Source organism: Anomalospiza imberbis, chromosome 4 (assembly GCF_031753505.1).
Source record: "Anomalospiza imberbis isolate Cuckoo-Finch-1a 21T00152 chromosome 4, ASM3175350v1, whole genome shotgun sequence".
Taxonomy (NCBI): Eukaryota; Metazoa; Chordata; class Aves; order Passeriformes; family Viduidae; genus Anomalospiza; species Anomalospiza imberbis.
The window spans coordinates 25,573,822-25,594,608 of NC_089684.1; the positions used below are offsets into that span (position 1 = coordinate 25,573,822).

Sequence of the window (20,787 nt, forward strand, 5' to 3'; positions counted from 1 at the left end):
ATGCTGTGCATCCCATTATTTGACTAAATTTAGATTTTACTGTGGTTGAAAAAAAGGGGATTGCCCTGCTTTTTAAACAGCTACTAAAATTATAATTTCCAGCTGTTTCGGTGCTATCCAATGCACACCATTCAAGTGCTGGCAAAGTGCAATAAACAAAAATGTTATCAATTACGCGTAAAAAAAGGTTACTGGCTGATGCAAACAGAATATAACATGTATTTCTTAACTTTATCACACATTATTACTTAATAAATGATTAATGACCTTACCTTAAACACCAGTTCTCCTATCAGGCCGTTCCATGACCCATCATCCTGAGGACTCCCATACTTGTGATCCGGTGCTACATAAATTTCGTATTTAAAGCCGAGGTAAGTGGCCAAGGCTTCCAACACATCTATTGAGAAGCCCTGATACTTCTTTGGTTTTCCCAGAACATTTTCAGACACCATGACAAAGGGCTCTTCCTAAACAAAACAAACAAAAAAAAACAAACACCAAAGGAGGAATCTGTTAATAAAGCAATTTTGTGCCAAGTTTGGGTGCTGGGGTTTATTTAAACTAAAGGAAGAACTATTCAAATATTATTTATACAAAACTTTCCTAAAATACCTTGTTTGCAGTGCCCCTTACATTCTACAAAATGCTATTTTGTTTTGGATTTCCTTCAACAGAGAAAATTTTCTATTATATATTGCAGAAGTAGATCTGCTGTAACATTTCAACCGAATGCTTTTTAGTAATGCCTGCTGACCACACTTATGGTCAGCAGGACTGACATACACTCAATGTCTGGCCATAAATATGGAGGATTCTACAGCACCGCCATTTTCCACTAGCTGGGAAAACACTACCTAATGCAGCCACTAATTCATGTTGTAAGGAAAGAAAAACATGGCAAAACTGAACGATGTGCTGCTCTTGTCCTTCTACTGTAATCTGAATATAGGCCAGTTAAATTTAAATAGTTCTATCCAAAGAAACTCCATTTGATTCGTTTAGGGACAATCAACTATAGGACTTAAGGCTGTCTATGAGCATGACTGATGAATATTAATCTAAAAGATGACCATCATAGAGGATAGAAATAGATACCAAAAGCTGATGCTGAAAGATCAGATTTCCAAACAACATCCTTTTCTTATTTTTCCAAAGACTTGTAATCGTTTTCTTTATTTTGTTATTAAATTGCCCCTGCTCTGTTATTATTGCTGATGCACAATTAATTTCTAGACATTCCCCTGCACTTTTTTTTCAAAAAGGATACAAAAAACCAGATCATATTTCTAAAGACAAAAATTATATTTGCCACAGATGGATTTCACTTAGGCTTGTTCTTTATTTTCTCTGAAAACATCTGTCTGATCTAAGTACAGCAAAATATTAAATCATCCCTAAAAGCATAAAGGTGCTGTAATGCATAGGTAGTTTTTTAAATATGCGACATGTCTTTCTTTTAATTCATTACATAGTGATGTAATTTTGTGTAAGGTTAAGAGAAGCCTCTATTCTGAGGTGCAAAAAAGTTAGTTCAGACTTGTCATGGCTTGGCCAGGACAAGCCCATGAAACTACTCCCTGACCACTTTGCTCTGGTCTGCAAAACTGACAAGCAGATAGAAGAAAACAGAATTGAATTTTGGCAGTGTTTGTGGCTCAAACTTTAATTATATCTACAGTGGCATTTTTATTGACATTTAAAATATTTCTTTATTATTCTACTACTTATATCTGTGAATTACTTTGAAGCCAGAGTATTTTTACAATTTTTTCACTAATCCTATACCTCACTAATATTTCTAGCTCGCTGCAATGCCCTTCTATATGAACAGGTGTCACTGAATTGCAGGCAGGATGTTCTTGAAATAAGAAAGCATCTTTTGTAAATGCTTGAGCAAATATTCTCAAGGACAGCCACATGCTGAGGATGCTGCCAAAGAAGAAAGGATGCAACCAGACTGCACTGGCAGGATGTTCTTTTCTGGCTCCAGGAAATCCAGGAAAAAAACCAACCCCAAACCCAAACGAAAGAGAAAATGTACCAAACAACCCCAGCCCTGGGAAAAAAAAAAAAAAAAAAAAAAGTTAAGGGTGGACTGTCTCAAGTTGTTAATTCTAGTTGTCAGATCTAATTTCTTTCTTCCATATTATCCAATATCAGTGAAATTGACTAAAAATGGAGGAGAGAAAGTAAAATGAATTTTTAAAGTAGTTTTCCAGTGCCCAGGTACCAAAAACATTGAAGAAATTGAGACTAAGTTGATGAAAGCCTCTCTTAAATGAGAGCACAAAGTGAATCCAGTGTTGCTGATCATCTGAATGATAGATTCCATTATACAGACTCAAAATTGCAGGGAAGAAATATTTCTGCAACAAATAAAAATGGTAGTTCATCAGTCTAAACACACTATGTACAAAATTCTAAATATTTATGTGTACAAAGGACGTTTTAGAAGATGATAATTTTCATATTAGGAAGGATTAATTTTTCATCACTAAATTATTTAGAAAATAGTTGCTCATAAACTGATTTTCTATCCAGATGCTCAATGTAGTGATTTAATATGCTGTTTAAAATGCAGTTTGTCACAGCTAATATCCTTATTAGGACTTAATAGTCCTTTATTAAGCAATGTAATATTGTTTGCTGTTGAGAAACTTACAAAAAATCCCAATGTCCAGTGTCCTATACATATGTAATGAAATATAAATAGTCAATCAGCTTTATGCAAAGCAATTAACATTTTGCAATTTTTGTTGAAGTCTGGACAAGCAAACCCTTTAATCACATTCCAAACAAAACAAAACCAATCTACTGCCATGATGATTTTTTTGTGCAATTTTTTAAATTTCTGAGAATGCATCGAAAGAGAACAAAAATACTTGTCTTGATATTTTTCCTCTCATAAATGCTGCAGCTTGAACTATGCCAGTTGTTTTTTTTTTTTTTTTTTGCACTGGGAGGGTGTTATGGGAGCTATGGAAAGGTGCATACATCCCTACAACATGGATGTTAAAATGATTGTCTACATCCTTGAGAAAGTTAAACTTGCAGAAAGAAAATAAACATGGCAAAACAACGAGGACAACAATGAACTTGTACAAAATATGTGTGAAAATCTGATGAGCTAACTGATGATTTGGGAGGTGGAAAAATTTGCCTGGGTGATGAAGGTTCCATTCTACCCCAATAAATTCAGGAAAATCCTGACACACTTTCTGTCCAAAGCAAGTGTTAATTCAGACTATATAAGAAGTTCTTTTTCAGAGAATCCATACAATTGTTAGTCTTGGAGATGCTCATAACTCCCCTGGACAGCATTCCAACAACCTGTCCTAACGTTTACCCTGCTCCACACAGCTGCCACCCAAGAGTCCCTTCAAACCTAAACTGTTCCAGAATACAGTGAAGTGATCCAAGGAAGGCCACTGCTCCTGCTTCTCCTTTTCTTCCTCTTGGAGACACCTCTCTAGGGGACTTATGAGCCTCTATGGGGCAAGAGCAGACTTCACAGCCTGTAAAGCCAGGGAGGTCTGGAAAAGCAAACAAGTCATTCATGACAGAGGACAAAAATAAAAGAAAATTAATGGATTGAACACCCTTAACTTCTTGTTTTTTCAAGGTTGATGATCTGCCTCTCTGAACCACATGGACATCCAGTATATTTAGGGGATGGCTTTTCACCCAACCTCAATAGAGATCCTTTCCGAGTGGGGCTATTTTCATTCAACTTTGCCTTCAACATGCTCTCTTCTTAAGAGACTTGGTGGATTTTACACAGGAATGTGGGTTACTGTGATGGACAGCTAAGCACTACACAGCCAAAAGCACCTGCAGCAAAGTGAAAGTCAGCAGCAAACAGGTGAAGGTTACATTGGGTGAAGCTGTGCATATTGCTTTTTATGGCTGTAGGAAGACAAAGTCTGGCTTCAGAGGTGATTATGTCCCCCAGGCAAGAGAAACTGCAAAATGCTAGACTGGCACAGCTTAGGAAGGATAAAGGTGAACCCAAGATTAAATCAACATGATATAAAAAAGGGACAGCATTGGGAAGATGACATGACAGTACACGTACTTTGGGGAAGTAGCTCAAGAAAATGTTTGTCCCCATTCATTTCCCTATTATCACACATTTTAAAGAAGAAGCCACAAACTAAGACTGATAGAGGTTAACAATATGCTATATATTAAGACTGATGTAATTTAACATTTCCAGCAACCCTGGAAACTGGTGTGAGATGGCATAGCATAACCTGTGGGTCCTAGCAATGTCTCCTCCTGGCTACTGCAAAAATTAACCATGTCCTACCCAGAACCAGGACAATTTGCTAAATGCTTCAAGAGTCTAAGACTTAAAAGTACAAAATACAGGTCTTATTTACTCAGATGAAATTCTCAGACATATCAATAAAATATTGAAGCAATCTTTCTACTCTTTGCTATTCCTCCTAAAAAAGTTAAAACTAGGAAAGGAAAGAAAAGCTGTTGGGCACAGAAGACCTTCACGCTTGGAAACAGAAGGAGCAATACTCAAGCTAAGTAGCAGAAAAGAACAATTAGGCTGAGTTTAACTTAGTTGTGTTAATTAATTAGACAATCAAAGAGAAACATCTGTTTGTAGCTGTGCTACAGATGTGGATGATAAAGTCATGCAATAAATTCCAGCCTTAGAGAAGGCAGGGAGGGAGAACAAGAGAATGATTGCTTTTCAAAAGTTCAGTTCCCTAAACCCAGAGTCTCTAATTGGGATGATTTTTAGCCAGTAGGATAGTGACTTTAAATTCCAAGCTTTGATAGTAATCCTTTAGTTCCTCAATGAAAACTGAGTTTTAAAGATCCAGTATTTTAGTAAAGAAGCTCTCTTTTTGGACAAATTACAGAAAATACTTTTGAAAGAACAGAAAAGTTTCATTCAGATCTTAAACACAGTACTCTAATTAAATACATGACAGGAAGAAAAAAGTTGCATTCAGTGGGCTGTTTACAAGGAAGTAGTAGTCTTATCTCAGCTGTTCATAATTTCACCTGTTCCCACCACCTCATTAGGAGATCACTGGGCAATAAGATAGATTTTCTCTCCAATTAAAAGTGTGGATTCTGTGGCTTTGAGACTTATTTCAGGATAGAAATTATATGGAGCTATGATACACTGCTCTGCTACACTTATTTGTGAAGTTCTTTCGCTTGTTCTAAATATCAAAATGCTAAAAAAGCCAGGATGTACTTTACAAATGAAAAAAAAAAGCAAACCAGAAAGCTTTGGATTATTTTCCTGGTCAGCTAAATCCTCTTTACCCCTTAGCATGGAGAGAAACTTCCTAGCCAGGGCACTATACAGAAAATACTGGGTAAAAAATGGCTTTTGAAGTTAGAGAAACTAATCACTACTGGGATTTACAACACAATTGGGAGCTCCATGGGAGCTGGAGGGGTTTAGCCTGGAGAAAAGGAGGTTCAGGGGTCATAATTGCTTTCTACAAGTACATGAAGGGAGGTATGGAGAGGTGGTAATTGGTCTCTTCTCCCAAGAAACAAACTATAGGAAAAGAGGAAATAGCCTCAGGTTGTGCCAGGGGCGAATTACTTTGGATATTAGGAAAAAATATCTCTTCACTGAAAGGGTTGTCAAGCTTTGGTAGCAGGCTGCCCAGGGGAGTGGTGAAGTCACCATCCCTGGAGACATTTGTAGATGTTGCAGACATGTAGATGTGGCACTATGGGACATGGCTTAGTGGTAGGCTTGGCAGAACTGGGTTAATGGTTGGACTTGATGATCTTAAAGGTCTTTTCCAATCTAAATGATTCTGTGAAGAGAGTTTTGAAATTAGGTAATTATATGGGTGGTTAGAATTCATAAAACATATGAAAATGACCTTTGTGTCTACTTATCAAAAAGTTCTGAACGCACTGGAATATAATCCTTTCATAGTGACACTCTATTCAATAGGATTCTACATTCATTACATTTTCCCTCTTTCTCCACTGAAAGTAGTGAGAGAAAAAGAAAGAAAAGAGAAAAAGAAAGCAAGAAATGAAGCTCAGTTGCGGGCAAGACTGTCAATCTGTGCTTGACACTGACTCTAGAAAGAGTAGACAGGCACATTAAATGATTTCCATAGCCCAGGCTGAACCTGGACAATCTCATGAAGCAAATATTCACTTTAAAAACTCCCATTCCCTGCAAATGTTAAGAAACTGCTCCCCAAACTGAAATTCACACTTATTACTAGATTTCTCAACTTCCTTCCAATGGCTGCTGGATGACCAAGCACGGACATTATAACCAACAAGGATCACTAAGCCTGATAAGCTATAACCAAAATATTTTTAAGCACAAGATGCTATTGTCTTGTTTTGTTGCTAGGCAAAAACGCTTTTTCCTTGACTGAAAAAATAATGAATGGCCCCCTTTTATATGTTAAGTATTTTGCATTTCTTTCCCCAAAAGATTTTGGTGAAATATGCAGTCCCAAATACTTAATCTCCTCGACTGCTTTATTGATTGCTGTTTTGGGGATTTTATTTGGTTAGGAACAGCAAAGCAGCTTGTTATTTTTAATTGAACAACAATGTACATTAATTCATGTTAGAAACAGTGACCAAAATTTGATTGAAACATTTCCTTCTTTCATTACCGAAATTCTTCCACTATCAACAGTAATAAAATTGTTGCAAAACATAACACAGTCCCCACCCCTCAATAAAACTAAAACACAGATGAAGGATCAAAATCTACAAGATCTTGGATAACTAAATATTGTGCCAATGGGCTGTGTAACTGTATTGGCACTGAAACCCACCATTCTCTGATCCTGTGCTTTTCAAACAGATTGATTAGAAAGTCAGTTGTACTAACAGAAAAGTCACCTTTTCTACAGCAAAAAACTCATTCGCATCCCAGAAACTGAGTACAATATTAAGTGGATTTTACATTTGGACTATTCTTATCCATGTGTGTAGTCTGTAATTTTTTTTTATGTTTATTGTCATCTTCAATTAGACATGAAATTTGTTTTTTTTAGTTACAGTACTTTAAAGGGTATTTTTCCCTCCTGAGCGAAATGGTAACTTCCAGATTTATTATGACTTTTAGTTTAGTCCTATTTACATGAAATAAACAAAGAATGTTAGCCCCTCTTCCCTGCCCCTCTTCCTCCCATTTCTCAGCAACAGGACTAAATTTTCTTTCAAAGTGATCTATGGCAATGGTCTATTAGAATGCTGCCAAGCTTTGTGTATTGATTTTAATTCACAATAACTTAATACAGGTAACAGCTCTTTCTGAACCATATGACAGGAATATGGATTGAGATTGGAATGGATTGGAGTGCTTTAGAGTATGTCTAAAGACTACAATGGTGGCTTTAACGCAGATAGTTCAGATACCTGAATTAGCAAAAGTGTGGTATGGGTAAATTAACCTGCTGGCAACTACACTGGACTCCTTCCAGCAGCCTTGCAAGGGCTCCTGTTCATAAGGAGCTGTGTCATGCAGGTCACCTCCTTTTCTACCTCACATAGTATGGAGGGATAATTACAGCCAGAGTAAGAGCCTCTTTCTGCTTCAAAGTCAAATTTCTGTGAACTGTGTGAATTGCTCTGGAATGCAAATATACCCACAGAGCAGCTGGGTAAGGGTCAGCGAGAAGATTAAAGCTAGAAAGCCCTGGGAGGTAGCCCTTGGCATAGAAATGAGTTAGGTTGGTCCTACCAGGCTTTGCACTGCACCTACCTTGCTGTGCAAGGGGGCCTTGTCAAGCTGTGGCCCCAGCCAGGTCCCAAAACATTTGAATTGCTTGATAACCACCTCATCTAGTATATAGTACCTGCTACTTTAGAAAAATGGGTTAAAAATAACAATAATTGAAAAAAAAAAAAGGTGCTGGGTTTCCCAGCAGGCTGAGAGATTAAAGCTTGTTGAATGAATGATCTCAGAAGTGAATAACTGTAAGGTTTATGACCTGTTTTAATACAAGCTAGGTAGCTCAAAGGGACATAAACCAGCTATTAAAAAAGGCCTGTGCCCAGTCAGTAGCAATTTACAGGTGTGGTGGTTGGAAGAGGAATATGAAGACAGGTTCTGCCTCTATCAAGGAATATTAGTTTCTGCTTTTGTAAGAATGATTTGAATTGTTACTATTTTGGGTACTACTGTAGTCCAATCAACCAATGCGAATATATATATATATACATATACACACACACATAGGATAATACATGCCTCAATTAAACTTATTTTTCTTAAAAGATTGTGGGGACTAGGGCAGAGATAGAGCTGCCTGATGAAATCAAGATACTTTACAGAAATCCACAGCATTCAGTTATGAAAATGGGGGAATGGGATCAGGACTGCGTGAGAAAAGTGATCACCAAAAAATTGGGAGAAAGTATAAGAAGCATTATCTACGAGACTATTTCACACTATTATAAAATATTTATTCAATATTTAATGAGGTATCCTGCACATAATCTTCCCTGAGGTTGATCTTTATTGTACAGTCATTCACTGATGTTTTTGCCCTGACATTTTTAATGCTTTACCACTTCTTTTACCACTTCTGTTTGTTCCTCCGCATATGCTTAAACACTGTCTTATGTCATCTTCGTTATGCCTGTCCTTTCCCCAGTCACTCTGAAAGTTACTCTAGCTTCAGAAAGAACTTTTTTTTTTCTTACTTTCTTTAAGCCAGTATTGGAATTCTAATCCCAAAGACAGTTTCAGCTTTTAACACCAGGCCTTAGCTTCATATCTTACTTTTCATCTCTGAGTGGTAAATTCAATAGAAAAAGGGACTGAAGATGCAGACCTCCTGCCAGCTCAATGGCCCTAAAGACATTGTCTGCTTTTGAATTTCTTTCTTTTCTAATCTGGGCAACAAATGCTCATGAATTAAATACCAACCACTGAGAATTAAACTAGTCCACATATGATAACATTTTCCATGGTGCAAATGATGTTTCTTAATTATTTTTTCTTTCTATGCTTATCTACTCTTTTGCCAGTCCTTTCACTACATCATGTCCCACAGCGCCCACCTGCAGCCAAGGGTGACCAACCTGCAGCTCTGTGCAGGCAACCCAACTAATAACTCTTTAGGTACTGTGTACAGGGATGTATGGCAAAGCATAATTCAGCATGGCTTGCTGTCATCTGTCTTTCCTTTATCCTGCCTGCCTTCTCAGGACCCTCCAGGTATGAAAATATATTCCTGTTTGGGAGCTGTTTTGAATTTTCATGTAGAGCCACAAATATCTTTTGCACCATTAGGGTATTATACCTTGTGCACTTTCAGGAAAAGCTCTGTACTTTTCAGTCAAGGTTTTAATGCTTTAAAACAAGGAAATTCAAACTTTTTCCTTTTTTGAACAATAGGGGCTTTTTAAGAAACTACAATTTTACAAATACCTACTGGCTTATTCATTGTCAAATGGACCAAATCTCATTCCATTTTCAATGTCTTAATATTCATATGAATAATTCAGTAATTGCTGTGGCTAATAAAATGATATTATGAGAATATCTGCTGTATTTTAGGTCTTTTTCAATAAAACTGAACAAGTGAAAAAGAGAATAAAATGAGACAGCCAAATTGGATATATAGCTAAACTTGTTCTTGGGCCATTGTTCATTCAAGACACTCTGAATTTGTTTGGAACAGCTATGCTGACCTTTGATTGAGCTACATTTCAGAAACTCAGAATACATTTCAGAAATTCACCAGAAAGTGACTTGAACTTAAGAGCAACTTGTCAAACACAAAGTTCAGACTTGAGCTTCAGTGTGGAAGCAGTCCAAGACAGAGATATCTGATATTTAGGTTAGACAAAATAAGCCTTTTCTAAAAGTATAGAAAGTGTGGTACTAATCCTACTCAGATTAAAACATTGAATTATGTGTAAAATAACATGACCATAGTTCTCCTCAGAATAAACCACAAAGAAATATTTCTTATTGCTATTTATGCAAAGGATAGCATTCACATTTACTGCAGAAGAACCAGGATTCTCTGCCAATGAAACCAGATGATTTCCAGTTTAGGGCTATACTCACAAAGAGATTTTGGTTAAGGTCAGCAGATACATAGCTCATAATTATTAAATTTACTTAGGGAAAGAAATTAGTAGATGGATTTGGATGATGGGAATTGTTCAGCATTTGCTTTTCCAGAGACTGAGTAAATAAGTCACAATCATTTATGATTTTCAGACTCCAGAAGGTTTCATTTCATTAGTATAATGCAATATAAACCCAGGTGTTGCAATTTGCTATCCTCTCAAATTCTACTACAGTTTAAAAAAAAAAAGTCCTTTTCAACCTGAAGGCATAACAAAATGAAAGTGGAAGAGGAGAAGGGGTGCTATCTAAAAAGGCATTAGAGATTTGAACTGTTAACAAAGCCAATTTACAAATTAATGTAAACTTCTCCACTCTCAATGAAAAATAAACCTATTAACATTCAAAGGTATTACTATTTAATTTTAACACGTTTCCCTGGATCAAGATCATTCTGTTAGAAAATGGAAGAATTAATAACAATAACTAATCATTCACAGTCTGTATTTAACAGAAATGTATTGACTTAATTGAAGAACGAGGAGAAAGATGGAAGAGAAAATATAATAAAGATCATCACTAAAATACAGGTAATTGGTGAAATCCCTCCTGCTCTTGCATCCAAGGTAAGAATCACACATTTTCATCACACAGGTTAAATACAAATCTCCAGTTTTGTCCTACCCAGAAGATATAAAATTAGTGAGGAGACTGAAATGCCCTGTGCTTTGTTGAACTTTAAATTTCTGTCTTTGCTTTTATAATTACTATAGAATCCTACCAACATAGGCAATTATTTTTGTGTATCTTTGCAAGTTGATAAATACCCATGCTATAATAATGTGAAAGAAGAAGCTCTCTGTCAAGGTAATAAAGATAACTAGGGATAAATCAGGAACAGGTGGGAGAGGGAAGAACTACTACTAAAAAAATGCTAATATTCTAATTCAAATTTATTTTTCTAGGCAAAATCCACAGGTCATTTTTGTCAACAGATAATTATACTGAACCAATTAATAGGAGTATCAGGCAAAACAGAGACCAACCACTGCCACCGTGATACTATTTTGAGCAACATGCAAATAAAGTACAATCTTCTCCCTCTCTGTTACTCCTTTCTTTTGCTTTTGTTTTGTGCTTGTTTTTTTTTTTTTTTTTTTTTTTTTTTTTTTTTTTTTTGTTTGTTTGTTTGTTTTTTCTGTGCATTCATTCTTCCTTGGCTGGCTTTTGCTGTTGTTTAGTTTGGCTTTGGGTTCGTTTTTAGGTTTGTGGGGTTTTTTTGTTTGCTGTTTTGGGGTAGTTTGTTTTGTTATTTGGTTTGTTTTGCCTTGTAGATACTACCACAGGAAGTTCTCTAATGTACTAAGTGCTGGAACAGAATGCTCACCCTGACAGGTAAAGATGTTTAAATACCCATAAAAAAATTGGAAGGGTATGAAACTGCTCTGTCTGTGGCACTGACATGCTCTGGTGATTTCACTTTCCACCCCTGATGGAGCCCCTTCCTTTATTGTGCACTGTCAGCAATGCAAACCCTGAAAACTCCTCATCTTGCTTTTTATAAAAAAGTGCTGGGCCTTTGGACACTGAACTCAAACACAAGTAGAGAGCAGCAAGAGAGAAATAGCTCAATCTAACCTTGACAGTTCTGCAGCCCTGGATCAACTTTGTATTTGGGCATTGGTCCAAAGAGGGCTATATGTCTCATATTATTTTCTTTTTCTTTATTTTTTTCCCACTCTTAAAAACTTCTCTTCAAGCTAAGAATATGGCAGGAATTCATAACACAAATTCCTATTCTGGAAGACATTGTCTGTTCAGCTTTAAACCAAGAATTTTTCTTAACATACGATGTGCACACAGGGGAAGAACCTGGCTGATGAAAAGCCAGGATGGGACAGTGGATATTTTACCAAACTAACATTACTTGACCTAAGCTGACCTTGAATATTTTCCGAATGTGACAATTTATGTTAGACTGCACACAATTTGCCAAGGTGATTGGAATAATTTAGAGCTTCAGTTAGGTAGCTTTAGCTAACAGGGCACTTAAAGTTGCCCTTTATCAGCTCACATGCTTGTGTTACCTAATTTAGAAAGTGCCTGAGCAAGAAACAGTTTCTAATGTGTTTGATTCAGTCTGAAAAGTGCTGTGCCGATAAATAATTTTATTCTGTGGAAAATTATCCATTTTTCTGTTTTTTTTTTGACCAGCTTAAATCAGACCCTCTAACACCAACTGTGTTCTTGGTAAAACGGTGCACTTAATAAATAGATGTGGCAAAGGGAAGAAACTGCATTCCTGCTAGTGCAGAAGGATGAGCATCTGCTTACCAGCACAGTCACCACACGCAGAACCACTCCTCGCATGTTGTTCTCCAGCTTCCTGTCTGTTAGTGACCCATTCAGACCAGTTACAGGATTCCAGCAGCCAAGCTAAAAGAGAAAACAAAAATCATTTTCTCATTGCCCATAAAACTTTGCTAGTCATTCCTGCTACGTGTCTTTAAGCCGGAATGTATGAAATAGACAGAATGCCTTCTGGACTCAATGGGATGAAAACTCAGAGAATGGCTCGTGCACAGATTCATCTTGAAACTGAAAATGAAGCAATTAAGGATATCAGGTTTTGATTTTAAATACCAGTGTGCAATGGATGACAGCATCCAGGATTTGGGGTTATATGCATTGATTTAAAAGAGGTCAGAGAGGATATCAATATTACTGAAAAACATATAAAAAGCACTGTAGCTGTAGCAATATTTCTACCTTACTTTCATTAATACACTAATTGGAGAAATAATAGCTACCATCATTTTTGCATGCTCTTTGCTCCAGCCCATCATTCCTAGTGGAACTCTGACAAAAGGAATTAAACCAGTTTTAATTAAAGCTTATACTACTAGTTGTTAATGAAACAGCAGTGATTTTAAGCCAGTTTAAAAATCACATTTAAAGATGATTGAGGAAAAGACCATTGGATAGGCACATCACACTATTGAGAGAGTACCGCAACAGACAATGCAGAAAAAGAAGTTCAGCTATGCCATTCTTTGCATTGGTGATATTGTATTTCATGAGCTTCTGTGGATGAAGCTTTTGCTCAGGAATGTCTTTAGGATTAGCTGCTTTTCAATCTGGGTTTAGTAGATACTGACTTGTAGTTCAGCTTCTCTGAAAATGCAACTTGTCTGGGTTTTTGTATGATGGTAGATGCTTTTTTTTAAGCAGAGAGAAACAAATCAGTCAACCGCACATCCCTTCGCAGCACATACCAAGATAGCCAGTTTCATTTTTGAAATTGCCACACTCAGCTGTTGTGCAAAATTACCAGTATTAAATCCAAATAGAAGGACAATGACTGACTTTGGAACAGAGTCTCAATTATGGCAGGTAAACCAATTGCCTATGTGACGTCATTACACAGCCAAAGAGACAGGCACCAGTTCTTGCCCTGAATCACCTTCTCCATGGACCTTGAATGAAACTTTTCCAGGGATGCTCATCTTCTGACTCCAATTTAAGGAACAAAAGGTCTTGCTCCCTCTGATAAACCAAGATTAACATCAGTGGAGTATTATTGGCTCCAGTGGCCTCTACTAAGACTATTCTCTTGGAGAATTCAACACCATGATCTGAGAGGAACAAACTGTAAAACATGGAAAATATTGCTGTAATTTCACATAGAGTCACAGAAATGGCAGGTTGCCTCAAACCATCTGAAAGGGCTTGTAAAGAAAGAGGCTTTGCTGAAAAGGAATTTACAGAAATCGTTATTTTCAGTCCTTCATGTGAAAAGGCTTTGTATATGTGTTTCATAGATCTTTAAAAGTGACACAGAAAACAAAGAACAAACTTTAAGTAAACTTATTTAACAATTTTAGCAGTGGGTGTTTTGAAATATTTTCTTCATTACACCTATTAGAATAGAGCTACTTATAAATATTTTAATTTCAATATATTCTTATAATTTCTTTGAAGATGCCTCCTTAAGTAATGAATGTCTCAAATTGTAAAAAAATCAAAACTTTCTGCAATGATAGAGAAGTTAGGTTTGTCTCAATGGTCACACAGGTCTTTTCCAATCTAAATGATCCCATGATTCCATGCTTCTCAGAGGAAGATGGCCTTACAACAATGTCATCAGTTCTCTCTGCTGCTTTCAGGAGTACTCACAGCTAATTCTTGCCCTTCTGAAGTGAAGGTTATCCCACAGTCAGGGAATGAACGAGGGTAATGCTGAGAATCCTTGTAATCACAAGTGGTGACTGAATCAAGGATCTACTAGATCCAAACCCCAGAGAAACTGAAAGCAGCGACAGGATACAAGGAGAAACAAAACCAGGAGATGTCCTATTAATCTCTTGAAATTGCTCATCTTTCCTATGGCTGTTTCTAAATAAAAGCACAAATTATCCCCATGTGGTTTCCCCACTTCATGTTCCCATCCAATCTTGAAGACCAGCAAGAGATCATAGCATTCCCCTCCACTTCTTTCTGGTCCTCCACAGTGTATGCAGCTGCCCTCTAGTCATGGATAGACTACTGACACATTCCAGGTCCTCATCACCCCCCTGGCAAAGCCCTGCAACACTTTGAGTTGAATAATCTAAATGCTGAAGTGTATGGCCTGTAATAGTACAGTGAAACGCAGCAAATGTACGTGCACTGCACTTTGTACGCAAAAAACTACTGACATCCTATAAAGAAAAGCATTTCATGGGCTACATTTTCGTATGAAAAACAGTGAAAACAATACTAAGTTCAGAACAAAGCTGCATTAAATTAATTCAGTGATTGTCATTCTTAGTCACACAAAGAAACTAATTAGAACTTAGACCCAATTAGCATATCCAAATGTGTTGGATGTATAATTACTGCAGAAACTGTAGCTTTTGCCAGAACTAAAACCCTAGGAAGTTGCTGAAGAGCCTTTTTATCCTTTTGAAGTTAATGTCCAGTTTTAATTATGTACATTCATGTGCACATATTTATACAATTAAGTTTTTAGCCCAAGTCTACCTTTTTTAAGGCAACCCCCCCACCAACATAACATTTCTGAAAATTCAGCATAGCACTAATTTTCCTTTAAAAAGGCACTTTTTATTTTCAATTATTGTTCATTTAATTTTCAATTCAATTGTTCCTTTATGCAGCTCAGTCATGGTGAAGACAAATGTGCAGTGTCTTGCCAACAAAGTTGAAATTGATTTTGAGTGGGAGCTGCTTACTGTTATTAGGAGAAAACAAATCAACATTTATTGATGACAATTTGAGCTTGTCATTGCAGCAAGGAGCAAATCTAACTACTGCTGAAACATCAAGACGGGTGGCATGAAGCTCCCTCTTCAGCTTTGTCTCATTTAACTGCTTCTGCAAAACATTTGCTGCTTCTGCAGTTATTTCCTTTTACTTTTGTTCTCTCTCTCTGATGGTTGAAATGAGAGACTAGATCAGACAACAGAATCTCACATTAATTTGGGTGGATTTGGGCAGATGGGTGATGGGAATTCTCTTACTGAGCACAGTGCTTGTCATCTTCATACCACACGGAATTTATCATTTATAGTGCTTTGAACTTCTGTTTCAGTTTCTTTTATTTATTCTAATGACAGCTTTCACATTGCTAGGTTTGATGTAATATGATGAAGATGGAAAAGTTGTCAGTCTTCTACTTCCTTTGATATCCAATTTGCAATCTCTCTCTGTTCATCCCACATCCCAGCTTATTATCCTCACTATCATCATTGTTGAAATGGGCTTTGTTCTCCTGTTGTGCTGGCAAAGCCAAAAATTTACTTCCCTTCTTCATTAGAAATTTTTGACTATATGAACAACACATTATGGAAGGTCTTTAATTGTATATCAAAATTACAGTAGGCAAAATCTAGTTCATGTGTACTTACAATTTCATTACTTATAAGGATCTTGGAACACTGAAGTCTATAATGCCTTTACAACAGAGTTTACAGCCAGTTTTCCTCCCCTACTTCCTATGCAACCAGTGAACTCTGCTGAATATCTGAGAGCTTCCACTTCTTTTTCTGGCAGAGTAAAGTGCAAATTGTGTCAATTAATCAAGAAAAATACATTGGCCTGGTGTGGTCACAGTTGAGGATGATCAGAGAAAATGAATAAAACCAGAATACTGATACAGATGAATTACTTAAGCGCTTGTCACTACATCAAAGTGTTCTGTTGCTTCAATTAACATAGAAAATATACAGGAACTGGTTTATCCAATGCAACCACCTTGGAACTCAGACTGCACTATCACAACACTATTAAGGGTCAAAAGCAGAAAACACTCTGGAGGAGGTCCAATGGAAATCTGAAAGATAAAACTGCACTACATCTGCAACCCACATCTATAAGGACATTGGGATCAATGACTGCTCTTTCATTTATTTCTCTGTCATTTAAAGGAAAAAATCCCAAGAATATATTGGGCTTTAAGTATGGACAGACTGACAAAATATTTCCAGTGGAAATGCCCAGGTGAGAGCCGTTCATAGAGAGCTGGTGAGCCACGGCAAGAGCACCCTCCCTGCCTGGAGTACCCACATACTCTTCAGAAACTCCCTCAATTTCCACCAAGGTCCAAACTACTTTAGGAACTGAATTCTTACAAGATCCAACTTCAATGGAAGAAATGTGCATTAATAATCCCCTTTTCCATTCCAAAGCACACTAAATTCACAGAAATGGAAAAGACCCCATGAAGCTGTCACAAAATGACAATCAGCTGGAAGATTCAAGCTCCCAGGAGTGCTGGGAAGACTTGAAATGGGGCATACAACAAAAAATAATGAATAAAAAGGTGAATTCAGCATTTGCAAAATTTTCTAGGACACCAGTTTAGGCAAAATTCAAGCAGGACAACACAGAAATTGTTTTGCACAGCGTATTCCTCATGCCTCTTGTCAGCTGTTGTTTAATATGTCCAACAGCAACTGGGAAATCAGACACTAAATCCTATTGCTTAAAGACTATGTCTCAAAGAAGAAACACCATGAAATGTATATTTTGGTTGTCAATATGATACTGTCAGTTACATAAAATGTCAGATGCTCTGTTACCTGGTTAGAGTCCTTTCCATTCAGCTCTTTAGCCAGCAGCCAACAGCTGATCAACCAAATCTTAAAAAAAATGTGGTGGCCAGTAGTTAACTGAGGCCTTTTGTACCCCTGGGCTTGATTAAAGAAGTAAGGATCAGTTTTGTTTTTGCAGCTATTTCCTAATAGGATTGGTTAGCAGGAAAGCTTTCTGTATTTAACTGCTGCCTTCACCAAAGCTTAGGTAATAGTCAGCAAATAGTAAGATGTCAAAATCAATAGAAAATACTGTGCTCAACAATTGGATAATATATAGAAGCATTTGTTTCTTCTACATTCTGTGTGGTGAAATCTATACAGTTCTGTGCATTCAGTTAATTATTTTGTACAGTATGTTTTATTGCTTCAATTTGTCTCTGGCCTAGAAGGAATGGCCAGCCCCTAGACTTGCTCTGTTACTTTCAAGCTGTTAGGGGGATGTGAATACTCAAGTTTAGTTTTATATCCACTGTGCTAAGGATTGTAATTGCAGAAGTTGAGGTGGGCTATTTGTTTTGTTAACTGATCATAGACACAAGTGCAAGTGACCTCAGTAGGAATTTCTTTCCTCAAAGCCAATGCACAAGGCAGAATAACACTGAACAGAGTTAATAAAATATTTTCCTTTGGGGACTACTCAAATTTCCTTTTCTTACTGAACTGAAAAAAGAAGCTAATGGAAAGTTACAACCTGCTGTTCATTTGCCTACTAGCACCTGGCTCAATGTTTTCTTAAGGACCCAGATTGCTGCCAGAAGTTATAATTGGATATTTTAGACCACTGACAAATGCTGAATTTACAGGGGAAACAACACAGACTTCATAGCTATTCTCCCACTGCCTGCTCTACTCACAAAGCTGATGCTTAGTGCTTAGGCCAAGCTTCTAGAATTGAATGGTATAATTTTTCAAATGTATAGTAAATCACCACATCTCAAAGAAAATGAACCATCTCTCCAAGCTAGTGGTGTCATTCTAATGATTGCTGACTTCTCCACCCCATCATCTCTTCATCTCTGGCTTAATTTCTCTATTTTTCTTTCCCTTTCATTTAAAATTTGGTGGTCTTAATCTATCATTTTCCACTTCTGTCATCTCTTATCTTTGGAAAATACCCTTTTATCCCTTCTTTAATATTTTTTTTTACTGTGAATTCAGTACTCCCAGCAGCTCCCTAACCTGTGCTTATCTTCCTCTTTCCTACACTACCTCTTGCCATCCATTTCTCTGGGTACTTTCAATGTGCTTTCTTGTCCTCTCTGTTTTTCTTTCCCTTGATCTACCTTTCCATTTCTTGTGGCTTTTTCCTGTCTTTTTTGTTTTGTTTTTGTTTTTTTGTTTGTTTGTTTTTTCAGGGTTTGTGTTGGTCAAGGGACATCACTTTTCACTACATCCAGCTTTGACTCATTTTTGGGTCCTTTCCCCTTTCTCTTTGCCTTTGGATCTTTTTTTCTCTCAGGCAGACCTTTCAGGAAACTTCTCCCCAACTCATCCTTCTCCTTTTGTGTTATGAGGGAGATGGGACTTAAAATAAATTACTGTAGAGCCCTGTTTCCTTTGCTTTCATCTTTCTTGCTGTTTTTTTTTTTTTTTATTTTTACTCCCATCCTCTGACAACCTTATAGAACTCTGAAGAAAAGACTCAGCCAAGGATAATAATGAGTCAGATGTTCATCTCTTTTCCCATTGCCTCCATATTTCAATTAAAGTCAAATACTCAGAAAAGCCTGTTCTTCGACCCAATACTGAATTCATCCCTTTGCTAACAAATTTCTTCATACTGCCAGAGTAAAAACCATGAATATCGCTTTCTTTTTACATTGGAAGATTTCTCACTAAAGCCTGATTTATTCCACGGTAACTGATAATACCAAGGAAGTTCAGGTTTGTGTACAGTTTAAATTTAGTCACTTTGATTTTTAATTGCAAATGCTTGTCTCCTTTCTCATTAAGCATATTAAGAGTTACATAGGATGTCTTTTATCTTAGTCATGTAAGGCTGGAAGAAAACCAAAACCTTAAAATCAGGTTTTATAACTGAACTTGGTCTGTTTTGTCCACCACTGCATCTTTATGCAATCAGGGGAAAATATTCAAGGTTACTACTCCAGCTTGTATTAAATCACAATATATAAGCTTTTGATACCATCATAAAACCTTTGATCAAACCTATGCAGTGAAAAACAATGAAAAGCACTGCTTTCCACTTGGTTACATGAAGCTCCCTCTCCACAGGTAGCAAGAAAACACACAGATCACATTTCAGGGTCTCATCAGTTCCCTGGCAGTATTCAAAAATTCTTCAGCACACTCCCAGCTTTCCCCTCAGCTCAGTTGGGCACTTTTTTGAGATCTGAATTTTCAGAAATGGTTTGTCAAACTGCAATGTCAACAAAACCTGTTTGCTCTTGCAGGGCTCAAGAATTCTGGGGGTAGCATTCCAGTAAAATATCCAAATAGTAATAGTGCAGAGCAAACCCACCACTGTTCCATTTGGAGGGAAGTGGGTTTACAGAGCAGCATTCTGAATAAACCCAGCCCAGCAAACCACATAAGTGAATCCTTCAGAGTAAAGTGGCCTATGGTGAATGCCCTGCTTCTGCAGCAGAGTGCTGCCAGTGCTGAGCTGCTTGGGCATCTCCACACTGCATTGCAGTCAGCTTGGTGAGCACAGATGCTGAGAAGCACCTTGGCTTTGTTTTTTCTGCAATAAGAATCTCCCCTTCGATATAATCACTGAATTAGTAGTCTGGGAGTCAGCTCTGGAAGTAAATCCACATGGAGAATTGTGTATTAGATTCATCACTCTCCAAGCTGGGAAGAAAAAGAAAGGCCCCTGTAGAGTTTCAGCCCAGGAACTGCAGTAGCAGAGGTAGTAGTACTGACCTGTGCTTGCACCAAAAAAATCAGTGCTTATTTTAAAGGCAGCTGACAAGGAATGCATGTTTAAATATACATGGTGCCCAATGAGGCTACAGAACATCTGGACTAATCTGGACATCTCTTTAGCTTTTTTTTTTTTTTTTTTTTTTTTTTGAAGTCTAAGCAGAATTATTGCACACTGCTTTCGCAGTAATGCATCAAGGAACTCTATATCTGGTTATCTTTTCATTTGAATACAATGTTATGAAGTACACTTTTTTCAGGAATAGCATATGGGAATCTCCATTTTTCTTTGGCAGGCTAAAGGATTTTAAATGAAGCAATACCTCAGCACTATTTACTCAGAAGTATATTTAGTTATTTATTCAGCTACTGAATGCTCACTGGGCAGTACTGCTGTGGTTGTTTTCCTCATGCATTAAAAATGATTTCACTGGACTTGGGTGAAGGGTGGAGGATGTTCCTAGGATGCACATACCATGGAAATACATGCCCTGAAAACCTTGGAAATAGAACAACCTTATTGCATATTACACTTAGCATCTTTGTCACTGCTACAGAATTCTCAGCTTCACCATGAAACACCAAATAAGAAAAGGACACAGAAAAGCACCTCATTTCCTTAGTCAAGGCACAGATGTAGTGACATGAAAACACTTCCTCCAAATACCACATACAAAGTCAAAGAGAGGCAGCTATGATAAAATGACTATTTTTATCTCAAAGACTGTGGGTCCCTGTCTCCTTAGACAC

At 37.1% G+C, this 20,787-nt stretch overlaps 1 protein-coding gene across 7 annotated transcripts in view; it reads right to left on the reverse strand.

The window, feature by feature from the left end:
• The window catches only part of GRID2 (glutamate ionotropic receptor delta type subunit 2), an 812,539-nt gene that overhangs the window by 130,154 nt on the left and 661,598 nt on the right, over nucleotides 1-20,787 (reverse strand). For all 7 annotated transcript variants that reach the window (XR_010998200.1, XM_068187568.1, XM_068187570.1 and 4 more), the window contains 2 exons: nucleotides 12,392-12,493; nucleotides 273-470 (listed from right to left, as the gene is read on the reverse strand). Coding sequence is in view for 6 of the 7 variants with exons in the window: in XM_068187568.1 (XP_068043669.1) it covers nucleotides 273-470; nucleotides 12,392-12,493 (300 nt within the window). In the remaining variant the exon portion in view is untranslated. The remainder of the gene's footprint in view (nucleotides 1-272; nucleotides 471-12,391; nucleotides 12,494-20,787) is intronic.